This window comes from Brassica napus, chromosome A2 (assembly GCF_020379485.1).
Source record: "Brassica napus cultivar Da-Ae chromosome A2, Da-Ae, whole genome shotgun sequence".
In the NCBI taxonomy this organism is placed as follows: Eukaryota; Viridiplantae; Streptophyta; class Magnoliopsida; order Brassicales; family Brassicaceae; genus Brassica; species Brassica napus.
This window is the reverse complement of record NC_063435.1, coordinates 14,192,875-14,212,174: the sequence shown is the minus strand read 5'-3', so window position 1 is coordinate 14,212,174 and position 19,300 is coordinate 14,192,875. Positions and strand designations below refer to the sequence as shown.

The 19,300-nt window shown below is 35.3% G+C and overlaps 3 protein-coding genes and 2 long non-coding RNA genes across 5 annotated transcripts; 3 read left to right on the top strand and 2 right to left on the bottom strand.

The window, feature by feature from the left end:
- Positions 1 to 101: 101 nt before the first annotated feature.
- Positions 102 to 2,282, bottom strand: LOC125586149 (aromatic aminotransferase ISS1-like). The gene is made up of 9 exons (XM_048755967.1): positions 2,245 to 2,282; positions 2,114 to 2,184; positions 1,981 to 2,028; positions 1,666 to 1,794; positions 1,515 to 1,574; positions 1,273 to 1,429; positions 1,028 to 1,193; positions 832 to 940; positions 102 to 747 (listed from the first exon to the last, which is right to left on the bottom strand). The coding sequence occupies exons 2-9, from the start codon at positions 2,174 to 2,176 to the stop codon at positions 295 to 297; spliced, it is 1,185 nt and encodes a 394-aa protein (XP_048611924.1). The 5' UTR covers positions 2,177 to 2,184; positions 2,245 to 2,282; the 3' UTR covers positions 102 to 294.
- Positions 2,283 to 2,915: 633 nt separating this feature from the next.
- On the top strand, positions 2,916 to 5,295 carry LOC125586145. Its single transcript, XR_007322755.1, has 4 exons — positions 2,916 to 4,092; positions 4,178 to 4,281; positions 4,364 to 4,439; positions 4,838 to 5,295. It is a non-coding gene; the product is annotated as an uncharacterized LOC125586145 (long non-coding RNA).
- A 51-nt stretch (positions 5,296 to 5,346) lies between these two features.
- Positions 5,347 to 6,076, bottom strand: LOC125586143. The gene is made up of 2 exons (XR_007322754.1): positions 5,841 to 6,076; positions 5,347 to 5,660 (listed from the first exon to the last, which is right to left on the bottom strand). It is a non-coding gene; the product is annotated as an uncharacterized LOC125586143 (long non-coding RNA).
- A 4,953-nt stretch (positions 6,077 to 11,029) lies between these two features.
- LOC106422989 (cyclin-A2-4) lies at positions 11,030 to 14,395 on the top strand. The gene is made up of 10 exons (XM_013863777.3): positions 11,030 to 11,179; positions 11,909 to 12,262; positions 12,358 to 12,571; positions 12,665 to 12,771; positions 12,857 to 12,949; positions 13,035 to 13,168; positions 13,282 to 13,468; positions 13,578 to 13,730; positions 13,818 to 13,952; positions 14,061 to 14,395. The coding sequence occupies exons 2-10, from the start codon at positions 11,969 to 11,971 to the stop codon at positions 14,112 to 14,114; spliced, it is 1,371 nt and encodes a 456-aa protein (XP_013719231.3). The 5' UTR covers positions 11,030 to 11,179; positions 11,909 to 11,968; the 3' UTR covers positions 14,115 to 14,395.
- Positions 14,396 to 14,607: 212 nt separating this feature from the next.
- On the top strand, positions 14,608 to 17,357 carry LOC125586134 (D-glycerate 3-kinase, chloroplastic-like). Its single transcript, XM_048755954.1, has 12 exons — positions 14,608 to 14,954; positions 15,191 to 15,576; positions 15,658 to 15,737; positions 15,809 to 15,860; positions 15,944 to 15,985; positions 16,078 to 16,156; positions 16,238 to 16,269; positions 16,385 to 16,453; positions 16,542 to 16,616; positions 16,703 to 16,819; positions 16,919 to 16,969; positions 17,059 to 17,357. The coding sequence occupies exons 1-12, from the start codon at positions 14,708 to 14,710 to the stop codon at positions 17,200 to 17,202; spliced, it is 1,374 nt and encodes a 457-aa protein (XP_048611911.1). The 5' UTR covers positions 14,608 to 14,707; the 3' UTR covers positions 17,203 to 17,357.
- Positions 17,358 to 19,300: the final 1,943 nt, after the last annotated feature.

The following is a 19,300-nucleotide window of genomic DNA, read 5'->3' as shown; positions in this document are numbered from 1 at the left end:
CTCGAATTTTCCACAAAGAGTTAGAACAAATAAAGCTAATCCAACATTTTCACTTGTGGATTTGTTTATAGATTACCGAAGAGGCTAATTACGCGCGTATATTGAATGGAAAACTCATTTTAATAAGTAAAGAGAGTGTATATACACACCAAAGGGAACACACCATTTAATTAGTTTCCCAATACAAAATGACTTTGAATCAGATATAGAAACACTCTTTATTAGTTGTAGTCTTAAAAAACTATAATAATTTCAGTAACACGCAAAGTAAACCATCTTTTCTTAACAAACAATTCACTCCACCATTCCAAGGTGAACTAGCTCCTCTAATCCTTTCCTCAGCCTCCCCGCAGCAGCTCTCATTTCTTCCTCCTTCAACCCTCCAAACGACACCCTGACATACCCTGAACCACCACTTGCACTCCCCGGGATCACCACCACTCCATGACGGTGAGCCAGCCACCTCACCACCTTGAAATCATCTCCATGTTCCTCCGGTAGTTTTGCCCACAAGTATATCGCTCCTTCTCCTCCCTTCACGTTCTCCTTCCCCAGCGGCTCAAGGGCCTCTTTAACAATCTCCCTGTTCTTCACCAGACCCTTTACCCGCTCTGTTATCCACCCAGCACCCTCCTCTAGTGCGTATAAAGCCAGGCGCTGAGATATTATGGAGGCACAGATTGGGATGTTGTCTTGAATTTTCAAGAGCTCTGCCGCAAACCCATCTAGTCTCTCTGAGTAAGCTATCTGCGCGACTCCATCAAAACGTTTTCACAAGATTAAAGAAGTTTCATAATAAAGAATTTGGAAACAGAAAAAGGCACTACTCACATATCCAAGCCTCCAACCCATCATGCCATAGGTTTTGGAGAAGGAGAAGACGTTAACTATGTTGTCTCCTTCAACGCAGCAATGTTTTAAACCGTCATACATGAAATACCTGCCCATTTTTCATAATCCCCTTATATTACATCAACTAAACTAATTAACATTCAAATCATAGCAAATGAGTTGAGGAGGAACTCACTCGTATGTGTTATCTACAATCAGCCAACACCCTGCATCTTTGCATATCTTTGAAATCCTCTTGAGAAGCGGTTCAGGGACATAGGTGCCGCTTGGGTTACCAGGATTCACTACAGTTACAACTTTTGGGGTGGGTTTAGACTCAGAGAGCGTCTTCTCTAACCAGTCTGGCAAAAAAAAAAAAAAAGTCTCACGAGTCAGAACTTCAAAAAGTTGATGAAAAAAATGTGATTCACAAGGTTCTACCTGCGTCGGGGTAGAGAGTATCAGGATGGCCAGGACCAACGATGATGTTGGTAACACCAGTCATCTGGAAGGCCATGTAGGCATTGAAGTAGTAGGGCTGGAACATGACAACCGAATCACCAGGATCGCAAAGTGCAAGAACAAGATTCACAAACGCCTGCATTTTAATAATAAACAAAAGACAAGAGTGTGAGACTAAAAGAAGAGAGAGAGACAAAGAGCGGGCGGGCGGGTATACCCACCTGATTGGCACCAGCGGTGACCATCACTGCTGATTCAGTTAGCTTGTTTTCTTGACGCAGCTTTAATAGAACAAAAAAAACAAAGCTCAGACAAGGGAAAGAGGCCGACTATATTTAAATATCAAGAAAGGGTGTTATGTGATTATTTAACCTTAATCTGAAGAGCGTGTCTAAGCTCGGGAATACCTTCGTCGGGACCATAAGAACTAACAATAGGATCCCAGACAATGTCCTTGACCTTGTCCAAGGCCTTTTTAGGAGGCTGCCAATGCACCACTCCCTGGAATCACAATGTTCATTATGTCTTTTTTTTTGGTTTACATAAAAAGAGAATCAGCAGACTAATTAAATAATAATAACACAACAGTTCAGTTCATCCATACAAAAATAAAAGCACTCACGAAACCCAAAGTATTTCTAGAGGCGAACAAAAAGAAGAGTTGGAGAGAGAGAGGGGGAAAGGAACCTGAGCAAGAGACATGGGGTTTGTCAATTCCGCCATTAATTTCCGAATCTGCACCGCAAAACCCAACACACTGTTTCTCACAATAACCAAAACCAAATAAATAGGAATCAATTCGGGAGTACGAGGTTGACACCTGAGTCATGACGGGGGTATCAGTGCCCAATGTTCTCCTCGACAGCATCCCGAACGATCCCATTTCCGCAACTGATCTCGAGACCTCAAGGAGATGATGGATGAAGGAAAAAAGGGAGAGGGATTTTGCAATTAGGGTCCAACCAACTGTTCGATCAATAGATATATATATGTGTGTGTGTAAAGAAGAATTCTGAAGCACACCTTATGCAAAAAAAGGAAGCCTAATCTAATTCTAAACAGAGGAATGAGCGTTTAACACGCCTCTTGTGCTTCGTCCTCGTCTGCTTCACCAACCCCCTTAATTTTTACTTATAAAAAAGTTATCAGCTTTTATGTTAATTAAACTATTCAAAAAGAGTAACGCCTTTGTTAGGATCTCCTCCACTCTATCCAATCCACCCACACAATTTAACTCCGTATTATATTAAATCTAAAAGCATATCTATTACACATCTTTTAAGTTAGATCTCTTATCACAATATAAAATACAGTTTTTTAACTTTTAACTAAAAAAAAAACTAAAAAACGTCTCTTATAAAAATCTCTTAATTATTTTATTATAAAACTAAAAAACCGTATTTTATATTACGTTAAAACATCTACAATAAACATGCTCTAATACATCCAAATATAAGTAAAAACTCCTTTCTATCGGGGTCCTTCACATCTGATGCCTTCTTTTCTACAGGCTTACGTGATCAACCACAATACTTGTCAAAACGTCACGTTTCGACTTTGATCTAGTTTCACTTTCCTTTTCAATCAATATACGATACTAAAAGTGAGATATAAGCCTCAGATAGGCTGTCCACGTCAGACAAAAAAAACAGCCAATCATGTTATAACGTTTTGCCACGTCATAACTGATTTAGGATATTGGGCTTCAAATAACTTCTGATCTGTCAAAATAATCTTAACGGCCCAGCAAGCCCACCTATGGAAAGCATCGTAACCTTTGTCTCAACGACACGAATCCTTCTTCCTCATTTTCTCTGTAGATCGTTCGTGAAACCCTTTCCTCTTCCTCTTCTTCGATTCCGTTTCACGATCTGATTTACGATCAATCAATACAGACTCCACTTCGGTTCTCCCTTTAATTTCATTTATGGATTCTCTTTTCTTCTCTCGCTCTGTTTTTCTTTATAAAACTCTTAATCCGAGTTTTGTTTCGATCAAACTTGGTTGTCTCTTCTCATTACTCTACTGCGATGAGTTCCTACAGAGAATCGACGATCGGCAAAAGCGGTGTTTCTCCCGGCCTCAAGATCGGCGATCCCAACTCGAAGAAAGCAAAAGGCAAAGCGGCGGTCTCCTCTTCAAGTCCGACCAAACTCATCGGCAAAACCAGTGTCTCTTCCGGCCTCTCCATCGACAATCCCCACTCGAAGAAACTCAATGGCAAGTGAACCCGAATCGTTTTCTTTATTACATTATATAATGCATATAAAATTACGTAAGCTCTAGATTCATCATCCACCACAACAGCAGCAGACGAGGTAGCTGAGGAGATCCGGCGGCTGAACGATGTCCCGATGCTTGCGATCCCACCGGAATTGCAGACCTGAGAGTTGTTAGAGATGGATAAGATAAGTGTCGCTAACCTCTTGCTTCGTAATGCCATAGGATTATTGTTCTGTACTCTTCTCGCTTCTCGGGATTATGAATTAATGCGATTGCAAGGAAGAGATGGGTCTGCGGAAATCTTTAACGAATTGGCCCCATGAAGAAGTGTGGATAAGCTCCTTCTCGGCTCTCACTTCTCAGGTATCTTAATTAGCTCCGCGTCTTTCACAACCCAAGAAATTGGAAAAGTTCAATTGTTCAATTCAACTTTAGATATTCTTTTTTCTAAAGTTTCAGTTCAATTGTGGTTTAAGAGATTGTTCTCTGCGATGAAATGCAACACTTCAACCAAATCAAATAGCACATTCTTGATTTGAACACATGGGCGTCTATATGTTACTATTGGATGATAAGGTTGGTCTTATGGTTATTGTTTTTGTAACTATCTTTACAACGCTTAGTATTTTCACACTTACATTCAACTCTCTCACTGCAACAGGACTACAGGAGCCACTCATCCAAGCCTCTAACACACAAAGTCCACGGGCTGAACACTTTCAGAGAATTAGAGGAAGCATTTTCAGAGAATTAAGTGGATTCGATGTATAATGATTTCCGTTTTTATAAGTTTTTTGTAGTCGGTTGCTGGCTTCATATGAGTAATCATTTTCCTTTTGGATGATAGGTGGATTTGCTATGAAAAAAAAAAAGATGTTGGAAGACAGAAGGTTCCCCAAATTGCATCTCAACTTTCAGCTCAGGTAAATCTATATATATCACCAAGCCTTAAGCTTAAACATAATAACAATGAAAATTTTAATTATTAGTTAGGTAGACATATGTTTCTAATAAAAGTAACAAAACTGAATAATAAATATATTTTCAAATTGAGAATAAACTAAATATTATTTTTCTTAGTTAGGTAATTGCTATTTGAGTTATTTAGTTTACCTTTGTGTTTAAAAACAACACTAAGTTTTTTAGTTTGGTGTACCTTCGGTTATGGCAGGCAACTCTGATTCAGGCCTCAATTACCTTGGCTTTGACTGTTCATGATGTTATCGCTTGAGTGTACAGACTCAATAAGTTCCAATACCTAAGACCTGAACTGAACATCCCTTCTTTGCTCTTGACTACTTGCCTTTTTGTTTATGTCCAGAGAAGTGATAACCACCTGGTGATGACATGCCTGGAGCTGTAGCAGTGTCAACTAAGCCATCTGATATGATGCTCCATCATGCATCTGAGAAAAAAAAAGCTACGAGTGATAGTGGTTGGATTGTTGAAGAGAGTGATGCTGCTCCACCTCAATCAACTGATGCTACTGTTTTGGTTGGTTCTGATTAATCGGAAGGATCCACCCACAGAGAATGTGCCTGAAGGTAAGAAGCCACGCATTGCATAACTTTAGAGGCTAAGGAGGACCTAAGCTTAAAGTCGGTTACATCGAGTCTATCGTTTTTTCTTTCTTTTCCTCTGTTTTGATCTTTTAATTCTTAGAGATTTTCCTCACATGAAACCTTCTTCGGTGTTTTAATTTATCTTTGGTTTTAGTTTTCGTTCTGACTTGGAAACAAAGTTCGTCTATTGTTTATAAAATAAAATTTCCTTCAAATATGGTTGTCTGAACTTGAACAGCATCGTTGTTTTTGTTTCACTCTTTCTAAAAGGCGTGATATAGTGATTCATTAGATCTTTAGAGGTCATGTTCACTGATATATCCAAACATCAAATAAAAAGCTTTTTACTGAGACATCTCATGAACATCATCATTGTCCGAAATTTATAAAATCTGGAACATTTAAACTTTCTCCTCCGAAAACTTGTGGACATTGACACTTGGCATTCTGGTTTACCTCCTTCTAGCCCCCACCAAAATTATTATTTAAACACGACTCCCAGTGTTCATCTATTTGTACGTCATCTGTTTGAAAACCAAACCGGTTTTGTGGGCCAGGTCAAACTATTAGATCAGACGTCACCTGTAATAAACATTGGTAATTACACGAGCCATCTAACATGAATATAATTTCATAACTCACACCTTCTCAAGCGGTTCATACGTTTTCCTCACAAGAAACACTACAAATATTCACTGCAACCTAACATTTTCTCGGTCAATATGGTTAAGAAAAAGACTTCTGCAAAATAAAAAAACTCACTTGAAGCTTCAAATGATCTCATCGCCATAGTATCCCTGGCTGGGATGATCAACTCACCTGGCCCATCACGTACTACCAGAGAACTCAAAGGTACCTAGCAGGCTAAAAGATTAATATTTTGCAAACAAGGTGAAGATATTTGATTCTAAAATAAACAAGCACTCAATGATTTATAAATGTAACATCACAAAACCGCACAATCTATTGAGACCAAGATATACATTGCATATCCTGAATACAACGAACCAGAAAAGTTTTTTTTTTTTTTTTTTTTTTTTTTTTTTTTTTTTTTTTTTAACAGGAGGTTCAAAGGTGACCCGTAATCCGCACGTGGTTTCCGTTTGCCCAAAGGCCCGTAATCCGCACATGGTTTCCGATTGCCAACCATCTAATCCCCCTGGCCCGGAACCAGCCGGCACTAATACCCATTACCCAAGGACCCAGCACCAACGCCGCGATAACTTTAAACTTGGGGAGGGCGTAAAGCATTCCGTGGCCACAGGGGGTATTCGAACCCGGGTCCGTATTGGTGTGTTAACAACCTCAAGACCACTAGCCCACCACCCTGTGGTTAGAACCAGAAAAGTTAAAAAAAGTTTAATGAGAAAGATTCATCAAATGGTAGTTAACACATCATAGTAACAAATTTGATGACCAAACAACATATATATATATATATATATAAATAACTGAAATTTAAATTATACAATATAGAAAATTATTATCATAACATTTAATGTCAAAAAATCAGAAAGGCTGAGAAGAAAGACTCATCAAGTGGTAATTGACACACCAGATGATATATAAAAAATATTTCAGACCAAAACATTTTAATATACAATGAAAAAGCTTAATCCAAACAATAACACAATTATGGAGTATAACAAACTTAATCAAATAAATATACATCAAAAACTAGACTAAATAAAATATTAAAGAAGAATAATGTACATTATTAGGTATTCTTTTAAAAAGAAAATCAACAACATAATGGCTAGAAAGCCAAAAATAAATAGATATAAATATAATGTGATAGTGAACTTACCACTGATAGTAAAATAATCATGTCAAAAACATATAAAAAAAATGAATTGAGAGATACAAAATTGAAAATAATATAATGACGAATAACGTGTCAATATACTCATTAAACTATATAAAAATAAAAATATTCATTGTGATTGTAAAACTATGGAAGTACACATCTATTGACCTAAAATAAACCTATAATTAGCCTATTATAGTAAATTTACAATTCAAAATCAGCAACAAAACAATATCAAGACTAACGTTGAAAATTTAGAAACAGAAATACTTCTAAAGATATAGTACATTAATTATATATGGGAATTCTCCTAAAACAAATTACCAATTTACTATTTAATAAAAACAACTATATATGCCAATGAACAACGAAAAGAAAGAATACCCATAACTAGAAAACACAATAACATAATCTATGTTTGTTAGAAACCCGTATCGACCATCAAATGTAACATCTCCCAACAACATCCATCAAATGTAACTCCCAACAATATCATATGAAGCAGCTAAAGAACAGACACACACAATGTAAGAGTTTATCTAGAGATACTGGTGATTCCATGATTACAAACAATTTTGAATTCATTAGAGAATAAAACATACGAACCCGGCGCGTAGCGCCGGAATACCACTAGTTCACATAATGGCCCCTTTGTGTTTCTGTATATCAACCCATATTTTCATTATACCCCCATTCCATTCAATTCAATTTCACCTCAATGTGCAAGTGTAACTTGTGTGTGTATATATATACATATATTCCTCCACCCCATTTTTGTTGTAACAAACCAAGTAAACCCCATTATATCACGTTACCACTCAAGCTTTGCGTCAAAATTTATTGGTCTTCCGTGTGTGTATGTGTGTGACCGGACCCAGTAAGGGCTTAGGTGGGTCCTGTGCCCCATGGTGAAATTTTTTTCTTTGAAGAATTAACCTACAATTCATGTAAATACCCATGTTAATTCTAAATATGTTTTACATTACATACTCCATACTAATTTTGTTGCTGGATCCGCCCTTGTGTGTGACTGGGTATAATCTACACACACCCACAAACATATGTTTGTATAAATATATGCACCCACATACGTTTCATGGTTGTTTGTGTAATGCATATATTCTAATCGACCCCAACTTTGTTATTACAAAGGGAGTAAAGTAATGGATCATCATATCATATTACTCAGACTTTGCATGCAAATTTATTGGTGTTTTCTTATGTGGTCAGATGTGGGGGAGAGTTGGTGATTCAAATAAAAAGTGTAACAACCAAACATGACATGTTTTAATGTATGTAAGAGATCTGTTTGTGAGTTTGAAGTACCCTTTTATATTATTTTTGCTTTTTTTCTATGTGGGTGTGTGTGTTAGTTTGAATTCTGTAGACTGTAGTTCTAACCTTTTTTTGGTCTTTCAATAAAACGTTATTATTATAAGGTCCACGACGACTCCCTCGTTACGTCCTTCTCACACTAACAGCTTTAACGCATTCATCTTCCATATAAGATATTTTTATTTATACTTTTTAATTCCTTTTTAATTCGATCCATACAATAGATATCTTTCGTAAATTTCAATTTCAATATTTATAGCTTTTGAATTTATGTAACTCCATACATGATGTGGTCAGTGGTTAAGACTTTTGGTTCTTGCTCCTTTAGCGTAGCTTTTGAAATTACTCGTGTGTTGTGCAGTGCCTGTATATATAACTAGTAACAACTATAATTTTTTGTTCCTTTTTTTGTATGATTGTTTCGGTTATAACTTATAATCATTTAACATCAAATTTTTGCATGAAAATTTTGACTTATAAATCATTTTGACTTTATTACAGTTTCGCTTAAAAGAACCGAACCATCGAATTTTGCTTTTAAAGACAACGTACATTTTCAAATAAAATCAAAATTTCAAGTATTACATTTTACCAACGTAATGATTTAGAAACATTATTTCAGCCAGGAAACAAAAAAATCATTTCTGTTTTTTTATGGTTATGTGGTTGAGATAGAATCTATTCATTGTAAGGAAAATAGGTGATCCATTTTGTTTTTATTTCTTTTTGCTGGCTCAGACATTAGGTTTGCATTATAAAATTTTCTTTCATTTATATGATATTTAAAGTTTAACAAAAAAAAAACGTAATGATTTAACACACATATTAAATTTATTATGTCTTTACTACTCTTTAGTTTAATTTTCATTAGGAAAAGTCCTTTACATCATGCGTCTGCTGGTTCCGGGTTTTGGAAGAGATTAGACTGGTTCAAATTTCTTCCGATCGACGAAAAAGTCTGATCTTTATTTCAAAATAAATTCAGTTCATGTTTCAAATATGGTTGTATCTCTACATCTTCTGTTTTCAGTAGTCGTTCTTCAGATGCAATTTGAAATCGATATATTTATAAATTACCTTTATAATATTCATTATGGGAAGTTCTGAATTCGGGTGATAAACAACGAGAATACTAGTATACAGTACACACCACTAAACTATTAGTCTTACACGTTTCAAGACAACATCCCATTTAAATAGTGAACAATAAAAGCCTATCAAACAACAAAATGGTCAAATTCATATTATGCATCTCTGAAATTTCAAAATACTTGGCTTTTTTATAAAAAAAACAAAACAAAACAAAATACTATCTATATGTTTCTTAGATGATGAAGAAACGGCTAGAGATTTATGTAACGATGCATAATAGTCTCATAGCTCTTTTAGTCTAAAATTTGTGTATACATACAGAAAAATAGATCATCATCATCAGATTGAGCATTAAGTCGTGGAACACAACAAAACCTGAAAATGCAGATTCCACCACTTTATTATTCACTCTATCAGTATCTTTTCTTTTTCTGAGTGGCTCGTGCAGATCTCAGCATCAAAATACTATTATAATTTATTTATTATATCTTATGGCGTCCGAGGAGAAGGAGATCTAGTACAGTTTTATGATTCCTGTTATTTCAAATAATTTTGTAGAGCGTTTTATCGTGGACAAATCCCCCACCCTAAATAACCAAGTTCATGTGGACCTGGTCTAAGTAACCGTTCTATAGGGAAATTAGATGTAAGTTTCGTTTTACACCAAGTTAAAAGTTCTTATCAAAATAATGCTATCTTTTAATCAATACTAGAGACGACAAAGTCCAAGTATGTTTTTAAAACGGAGCAAATCCAATAGGAATAGAACAGATTCTTTAAGCTCTACACAATATCATTTTAAAACTGAAAGGATAACTTAGAATTTATGGATGATCATCCTTAGCATGTGGTATCCAAATAAGCTTTAAGGAATAATTAAAGATCAATCGAAACGTAAAAAGATAAACAAGAATTGACTGATTCAAGGATAAACATGCATTTGGTCTTTGTTTTTATTTTACTAGTAGTTAGTTTTTAAAAATATTTCAAAAGTTTAAACTTAACCATTAAAAAAAAAACTGGTGGAATCTTCATTCAAGACTTAAAAGTTTGAACAGAATTCGTAACTTAATCACTTATATTTCAACTTTAAAATATAACTATGTTTTATAATCACTGACATTTACCTTTGGATGAATAGCCACGCTGTCTAGAGTAACATCCCATTTTAAAAATGAGTCAAAGTGAAAGCGGATTTGAACGGTGTAGATAAATGTGTAAATTCATCGGAAAACATAACTATTGCTCTCTATTGTTTCCCTTACTAATTTTTGTTTGTTTAATTTAAGACCTTACTAACAAAAAATTAGATAAAAAAAGAAAGTAAGAAACATTCGAAAGGAAAAAACAACATATGTATAAGTTCTAATTAACTACAAGAAGTTAAATGGAGAAATGAATACCTAAAATAGCAAATGTGATTAAGATATAAAAAAGGCAAATGATTAGTTAGCTTAAAACAAACAAAAAATTATGATCAATCACATACTTGAAATTGAAAAGAAAAATGAATCACCAATCACTTAACAATCAAGATTTTCAACACAAAAGACTATGTTAAGTTGTTTCATTTTCCCTCAGTTGATTGATGGTCAAACAGTCAACGAGATTCACAAATAAACAATTTTATGATAGAAATAAGAAAGTTTCTAATTTTAAAAGATGAATGATTAAATTAGTAACTTTAAACCCAACCAGGCTCTCTCATATATCCCGCTCACTTGCTTTCGCATAAAAGAGAATAGACTAATACATTTACTCTCTCCATCTGCCCCAAAGCTCCCTTCTTCGGAGAGCTCCCACAAAGAAAAAGAAAAGGAGTTTCCTTTCTTTTCTTTTTTTTTCTTGAAAAATTCTCTGAAGCGGAGTAAGTTTTTTTCTTGTTTGTTGTTGATGGGTTTGTAGAGATCAATGTTCGGAAGGGGTTTTCTTGAAAAGTTTCTCTAGATTTTTGAAGCTTTTTTCCTCATTCGGAATTTTTTGATGGGTAAAAGAAAATGTGAGTTTGATTGGGTTCGTCCATGGGATCGATAAAGGGTTCTTTGGCAAATGATCTTCATGAGTTTTGTCTGTTGGTTTTCCTAAGGTGGATGCTTCCGAGATGAAGCTCTTCATCTACTCCTGTTTCTAATCGATAAATAAAAACTTTTAAGATTTTCTTCAATATTTTTAATATCTCCAAATTTTACGCTATTGGTTGCACTTAATTGTGATGCGACTTTTTCAAGCGTTGAGGATTTTCCTGTGCTACTGTTTTGATTTTCTTCTTCAATGAGCAAAAAGAAAATAACTTGATGATTTTAATCTCCAATTTGTCTGGACTAGTTTGGAAAGAGTCTCTGTAACAATTATGTGATATATACATTTGGGGTTGTCTCATCAAAGATCACTTTGTCTCTTTATTAGATCAACTTCCCTTTTTTTCTTTTTTGGGACTAAACCATGTATATCTCCCAACATCTTATATGCAATTGCTTTACTTTCATCCTAGCTTGTCTGTCTGCTTTAGCTGGATACACATATCTCTCTGTGCTGTCCTGTTGCATCCTTTTCTTGAACATGTTCTTATTAATCATCTTCTACTTCTGTTCCACAGATCTCTAGTTGATGATGTGCTGCTAAGACCACCCAAAACGTCAAAAGGATCGTTTCAATCATGGGGAAGGAGAAAGCTGTTTCTGGAAACACCACCATTCCGCTCCTTGCTCGCCCTATAACTCGTGCCCTTGCTTCTGCTCTTCGTGCTTCTTCTAAACTGGTTACATCTTCAGATGTGGCTGCCATCACACTGATCAACAAGGGAATGGTTCTGAGAGCAAACAGTAAAAGAACAGCCTTGGATGATACGACAACCAATGCACCTAAGAAGAGAGCTGTTCTTAAGGATATCTCAAATGTTACCTGCGAGAATTCTTATACCACAAGCTGCTTCAGTGCAGCTAAAACACAGGTTGTTTATATGCACAATGCTGCTTTTTTTTTAAAATTTACCAAAAAATATGTCTGTTGCAGCTGACAGTTGTGGTCTCTTTCCCATTTTCTAAGGTGGAAAATGTTAAGCAGATAGAGAAAGGAAGGGCAGGTTCTTCCAAGGTGGCATCATCTTCCACTACTTCGGAAGTTACAGATAATGCAAAGTCACAGGTCGTGTCAGATTCAGCAGGAGTAAGCTTGTCTGGCTGTACAGGCACAAACAAAGCATCTTGTAGCTTTTCCAGGTTGCCTCCAAGACCCCCTGTGAGATCAACTTCTTCTACAGGTAAAAATTTTACAAGTGTTCTAGCCTACTGTTGCTATGTGAGTGGTTTGTTAACATTGCTGATACTTCTGAATTATTGCAATATATTTACAGTTGAGACAAGTAGCCCAAAATTCATTGACATTGATTCAGATGTTAAGGATCCTCTACTCTGTAGCCTTTATGCACCTGAAATACACTACAACCTGCGTGTTGCTGAGGTACTAATAACCCTCTTGGATTTTTTTGATATCCTAGGAAGGACATTGCATCTGGTTATCTAACTACTTTGTCTTACTTGAGCAGCTTAAACGCAGACCATGTCCTGGTTTTATGGAGAGAACACAAAGAGATGTGACTCAGACAATGAGGGGAATCCTGGTTGATTGGCTTGTTGAGGTTAGCGCTAGATCCACTCTTTTTATTTTATTTTATTTTCTTGTGACTTATGACAATATTCTCACAAGTCATATAACTCTTGCAGGTCTCAGAGGAATACACACTTGTACCTGACACTCTCTACCTCACAGTGTATCTCATAGATTGGTTTCTGCAAGGGAACTACATGGAAAGACAAAGACTTCAATTGCTCGGCGTCACTTGTATGCTTATTGCTTCGTAAGTTCACTTAATAATAATAATATCTTATCAGAATTATCAAACAGTAATCTGAAAGGCAGAGCGTCTAAAAGAAGTTACTGTATGTTTGTTTCTTGAAACTTGTTTTGAAGGAAGTATGAGGAAATCAATGCACCACGCATTGAAGAGTTCTGCAGCATCACGGATAACACTTACACAAGAGATGCGGTCTTGGAAATGGAGAGCCAAGTACTGAAGCATTTTAGCTTTCAAATTTACACTCCCACTTCTAAAACATTCCTCAGGAGGTTTCTCCGAGCAGCTCAAGCTTCTCACTTTGTAATTTTGCTTCCCTTTACCTTTTGCTTTCTTGTACAAATGTATCTATGCTAATCAAACATATAGCAGAAGGATTAAAACTTTTATTTGGGGGAATGTTGATATGCAGATGATGCCAAGTGTGGAAATGGAGTTTCTGGCGAATTATCTGACGGAACTGACGTTAGTAGAGTATGAGTTCTTGAAGTACCTTCCTTCGGTTATAGCTGCATCGGCTGTGTTTCTTGCCAAGTGGACAGTGAACCAATCAAGCCACCCTTGGGTCTGTTCTTATGTCGTTAAGACACACATCGCTTATGTTTCTGTTCCAGGATTCTTGAAACTCACACGAATTTTATTCTTGTCCCAGAATCCAACACTGGAGCATTACACAACGTACAAAGCCTCGGATCTGAAAGCATGTGTTGAGGCCTTGCAAGAGCTGCAGCTGAACACCAAAGGATGTCCCTTAAACTCCATACGCATGAAGTACAGACAAGACAAGGTAAAAATATCTCAGTTTGTTTCTGTAAAAAAAAAAACGTTCGGCTCATCGATCGTGTTATAAATGTAACAGTTTATTTTTGTTTGGTAATTACCATTATTTTTGCAGTTCAAATCCGTAGCTGTGTTCATTTCTCCTAAGCTACCTGATAGGCTATTCTGAGCAAAAGAGACTAAACCGAGCGCGGTTCATCTCCTAACACGAAGACTGTAACAACATTTTGTGGTGGACCGTCCTCCGGTCATTGATTTGATCATCTGTTACTCACTCCCTCTCTCTCTCTCTGTCAAATAAAACGGTAGCAGCAATCTTTCCACGGTCTCATCATACCAAAGAGTAACCGGTATAATCCGGTTTAGTGTAGACTTGTTTGGTTCTTCCAAACCTGATTTGTTCTGGTCGAGATTGTTTTTTTTACTAATTGAAAGCAATTTTCAAATCAATCCCTTCATTTTTTTTTTTAACACAGCCCCTTAATTAATTAATAGTCAGAATTTATTACTAGAAAAATTGAAGTTACGTCATTGGTTTAAAAGACAGAATAGACTTTTTTTTTGGGTATAAAAAAAGAAACAGTATTTGACATAATGACAGAGCATTAACAACACATTATCACGGATGAATATGACTCGCATATTCTATTCTACTGTAAGCAAGTATTGTTTTTTTGGGAAATAATAGAAAATAAATATCATCAGTTTGCTTCTCCTTCGCTGCTTTCTTATTACTGATAGAGAGAGAGAGACGGAGAGAGAATGGCGGGGGCGACATCGTCAAGTTTGATATGGTCGCCATGGCAAGCGACTCTTCAGCAATCTACTACTACTAATAATAGATTTTATCTCAAAAAAGGCTATCCCTTTCCTTGTCACTCTGTTTACAATACTTTTAGTTTCAAAAGACGTTTTCTTTCCTCTTCCAAATTTAACGATGACCATGTCGTTACCGCTTCTTCTGCCTCCTCCAAGCTTTCTCCGCTTCAGACCCATTTCTCTTTCTCTGGTAAAAACGATGCCTCTTCCCTTTATTCTCTCCTTTGTGGTTCAAAGTTTTGATCTTTTGTGAATTGTTTTGGTTTTAAGGTAAAACTTTAGTATCAGATTAATGCACTTAAACAGTTTGGTTGATGATTGCCACACCTATCCATCTTTTGTCAGTTGGTATTATGTTTCATCTGCTTGAAATTTATTGTTAGAGACTGACTAACTGATGTATTCTTAGCAATACGTGTTGTGTAGGGTGTGGTTGCTCGTGGATTCAAGACAATTCAATGGTTCTTGATTCGCCTACAAGTAATGCGCTGCTGACGTCCAAGAAATGCTCAGCATTACCAAGCAAAACAGTGGATGTCTCTTCAGTGTCTGACCTTTTTGAGTTCATTTGCTCGGGTCCACTCGTGGACAAGATCGGCATCACTCCTGATAATGTTGGACAGTCCATTGACAAATGGTTGCTCTATGGATCCCAGCTCTGCAGACTCTTTCAGCTTAATGAGCTTATGCTCACCATTCCCCAGAAAGCTAGGCTTTACCATTACTATATCCCCGTCTTTGTTTGGTGCCAAGACCAGATTGCTCTGCATACTTCCAAGTTTAAAGATGGAGATGATGTGCCTCCACTTGTGGTACTAGTTACTTTTTTTTTTGGGCTATAGATCTTAAGATGATGCATGACTTATCTGATACATGTGATTGGGAAAATGCAGATTGGATTCAGCGCCCCTCAAGGATGTGGCAAGACTACACTTGTGTTTGCACTTGATTATCTCTTCAAAACTACCAAAATGTACACTGCAGTTTACTACATCTAAGTCCCTGTGATGGTTTTTAGTACTAACTAAAAGCAATATATCTCAGGAAGTCGGCAACAATATCCATTGACGATTTTTACTTGACTGCACAAGGCCAGGTAAGGTTTTACTTGTACTCTCTCTCTTTGCCTGGACCTTCTCTTCTCTTCTCCGTTTATTTATTTATTTAGTTTTGTCTCAGGCTAAACTGAGAGAAGATAATCCAGGAAATGCACTCCTAGAGGTAGACACATCTTCAAATTTCTCAACATTTTGTCATTTCTGCTTTAGTTTGAACATATCTTGATTTTGTATCATATTATATTTTTTCTTCAGTATCGTGGAAATGCAGGAAGCCATGATCTTCCATTCTCTGTCGAAACAATCGAAGCCCTGACTCAACTGACCAAGGACGGTTAGTTTCTATTAAGACAAGTTTTATTCTTGGCTGTTGATATCTTTATTTACCTTGTGAGTTTTGTTTGGTCATTGATAGGCATGAAGATAAAAGTTCCTCGGTACGATAAGGTGAGTGTCACAGCTTTGATTTTACTTTCTCTCTGCCTTTATCACTTTGTATCATTAAACAGAGAGAAAGCAGGTATTAACTTGTTGAGATATTCATTCCTTTTTTTGGGTGCAGTCTGCTTATAGCGGAAGGGGTGATAGAGCCGATGCAACAACATGGCCTGAAGTTGAAGGACCTCTAAAGGCATGTATATATATATTTCTATCTTCTTTGTCAAGTTGTTACTGTTTCAAAGTTAACGACAGACCACTATATTTTGTTTTGGTTTTAGGTTATTCTATTTGAGGGATGGATGCTTGGTTTTAAACCTCTTCCTGCTGACGCCGTTAAAGCAGTGGATCCTCAGGTTATCTCAAGAGTACTACTAATACAACGATATACATCTGATATCACTTGCATCCTGTAATGAAAAACTCTGTTCTCTTTCTATAGCTGGAGACTGTGAACAAGAACCTTGAAGCGTATTACGAGGCATGGGACAAGTACATAAACGCTTGGGTGGTCATCAAAATCAAGGACCCAAGTTATGTATATAGGTGGCGTCTTCAGGTTTTGTATATCTAATCAACAACCAAAAAAAAAAAAATATGAAAAGTTTTCGCTGCGTTTATTATACAAACACTATACTGTGATTTGGTTTTTGGACAGGCGGAAATAGCAATGAGGCAGGCTGGCAAACCAGGGATGTCAGATGATGAGGTATTGGTAACGTTTTGACCGTGTTAGACAGTTACTAACTAGTACTCTTGTGCTTGTTATATATAATAATGTTGAAACATCTGTTATAGGTGAATGATTTTGTGTCGAGGTATTTGCCGGCATATAAGGCATATCTTCCGACCCTGTACGCGGAAGGACCAAGCGGCTCTGACTTAGAGCGTGTGCTTGCGATAGATATCGATGAAGAAAGGAACCCCATACTCGCTACCTAAATGACATGTTGTATGTAAAAAGAGTATTAACACTACATGATCACACTTTGTTATATTGTGTCTTCTGAAATGCTATTTCTTACATTTTGTATACTAAAACAGCAAAGTTTTAGCTATTATGCAGGAGATGAATAACACTTATTTTTTTCACATAATATATTTTTTTTAAAGAGTAAACTTAAATACACAATTCAATAAACTTATAAGCTTGTTAATCTGGAAAGAAATTTGCTAAAAATTAAAATAGCAGGGGTATCCCTTATATATTAATTGAGAATCTTTTAAATAATTATAACCTGAATTTTGTACTAATTAAAAATAAACCCCATCCTATGTGGCAGCTTTTTAAGCCTTCTAAAAGCTGACATGGCAGAAGTAGAAAACATTTAGGAATAACATAGTCTAAAAATAAATTCCCTAGCAAAATACAATTTCGGACGGAGCAAAGACAGTCGCATAGACTCATGATATTGTTCGGATCATATCATATCAGCGGATGATATTACAAAACCATTTTGCATATTATAATTGTCTAATAAAAATACTTTTAAAGATCAGTTAGTGGTCTGAGTAAAGACAGTCGCATAGCGCTGCCTCTAACTTTAGCAAACAAATTTTGAAGATCAGTTAGTGGAATTATAAAACCATTTTGCATATTATTTACACATGAATAAAAATACTAATGCAGCTATACGTACAAGTTTTAAACATGAAAATGAAAAACATCAGTTCCTGTAACAATGGTTGTGGCCTGTTTAAAATCACGTATGGTGTCAAACGTGTCAAATGTCTAATGCAGCTTGATTAACCTACACTTTATATAATCACAGTAGCTGAACATGTTAATTAGTATGCATTGTGGATACACGATTGTCTTGCCTTACAAACCGATTGTTAAACTCAAGAACAGTACTCATTTGTCATTTTGTGGTCGTTTAGTTAAATTAAAAAACCCAATTATGGAACACAGTTTCGCAATGTCTATGTTGGTTCACTGTGGCATCCATTTTCATTGAACCGAAGCATAATCAATAAAAAGTCTGTTGGACAATGCAAATTAATGGTGGTGGGTAAGTATGCACATTGAATAACAGGAAAATTGTTAACTTTAATGTAGATTTCCTTAATAAAAATAACAATTAAGAATCACTGTTCGTTTTTGAGGGATGAAATATTTATCGAATTTATTGGCCTTGATAAGCAAAATTGTGTATCTGTTAAAAGAGTTAATTTTGTATTTAATACACGAAAACTTAACAACCAAAGCTTCAATCGAAATTAAATTATCGTAAGATAAGGAAAATACAATTTGCGTAAGATAAGATAAGGAAAATACACGAAAACTTTGCAACCAAGGCTTCTGTATTAGTTAATGTCATTTTGTAGCACACGTTAATCTAAAAAAATTCCTCTCTATTTAACTGAAAATCATTTAAAAGATTGTAACATTAAGCTTATACTAATTAAAAAGAGACCCGACTTAGATGTCACTTAATTAAGATAACAATTTAGTTTACATGGCAGCTTAAAAATCAATTGAAAAAATATTGGTCCAAATTCAATTATTAAGAAACATTATATTAATTCAAAATATAAGAAGCATGTATTCTTTACTTAAATAAAAGCTACAGAATTACCTAATATGATTAACATATATATGACAATTAATGACTATGAATAATAAAGATTTAATAGCAATTTTTGTATCTTTCTTCATTTTTATTTAATTTTATATTATTAAAAAATCAGATTAACCTTATAATAAAAAATAGACTTTTTCATATATGTTATATTTTGAATATTTTAAAATGACTTTAAATTACAAAAATGAGGAAACCTTATATGTTATATTTTAATTTTTTTAAAAACGACTTTAAATTACAAAAAAAAATCTTATATGTTATATTTTTCTTATATGTTATATTTTTTCTTATATGTTGTATTTTAAAATTTAAAATGATTTTAAATTAAAAAAATAGAATTTTTCCTTACGCATACGACTAAAAGCATTAAAATGACGTGTATCAATTCGATGGTTGATCTGCAACCTTTTAAAACCATATCGCCTATATATTAATTTAGAATCATTTAAAAAATT

What these genes read in the sequence shown, in the direction of transcription:
- LOC125586149 (XM_048755967.1), bottom strand. Translation starts at nt 2,176, where the DNA reads ATGGGATCGTTCGGGATGCTGTCGAGGAGAACATTGGGCACTGATACC. An exon ending in TACTCTCTACCCCGACGCAG is followed by an intron (nt 1,194 to 1,272) that starts GTAGAACCTTGT and finishes TTTTTTTGCCAG; the next exon opens with ACTGGTTAGAGAAGACGCTC. An exon ending in ATTGTAGATAACACATACGA is followed by an intron (nt 941 to 1,027) that starts GTGAGTTCCTCC and finishes AAAAATGGGCAG; the next exon opens with GTATTTCATGTATGACGGTT.
- LOC106422989 (XM_013863777.3), top strand. Translation starts at nt 11,969, where the DNA reads ATGGGGAAGGAGAAAGCTGTTTCTGGAAACACCACCATTCCGCTCCTT. An exon ending in ACAACCTGCGTGTTGCTGAG is followed by an intron (nt 12,772 to 12,856) that starts GTACTAATAACC and finishes TTACTTGAGCAG; the next exon opens with CTTAAACGCAGACCATGTCC. An exon ending in CAGCTCAAGCTTCTCACTTT is followed by an intron (nt 13,469 to 13,577) that starts GTAATTTTGCTT and finishes GTTGATATGCAG; the next exon opens with ATGATGCCAAGTGTGGAAAT.
- LOC125586134 (XM_048755954.1), top strand. Translation starts at nt 14,708, where the DNA reads ATGGCGGGGGCGACATCGTCAAGTTTGATATGGTCGCCATGGCAAGCG. An exon ending in CTCTTCAAAACTACCAAAAT is followed by an intron (nt 15,738 to 15,808) that starts GTACACTGCAGT and finishes AATATATCTCAG; the next exon opens with GAAGTCGGCAACAATATCCA. An exon ending in AAGTTCCTCGGTACGATAAG is followed by an intron (nt 16,270 to 16,384) that starts GTGAGTGTCACA and finishes TTTTGGGTGCAG; the next exon opens with TCTGCTTATAGCGGAAGGGG.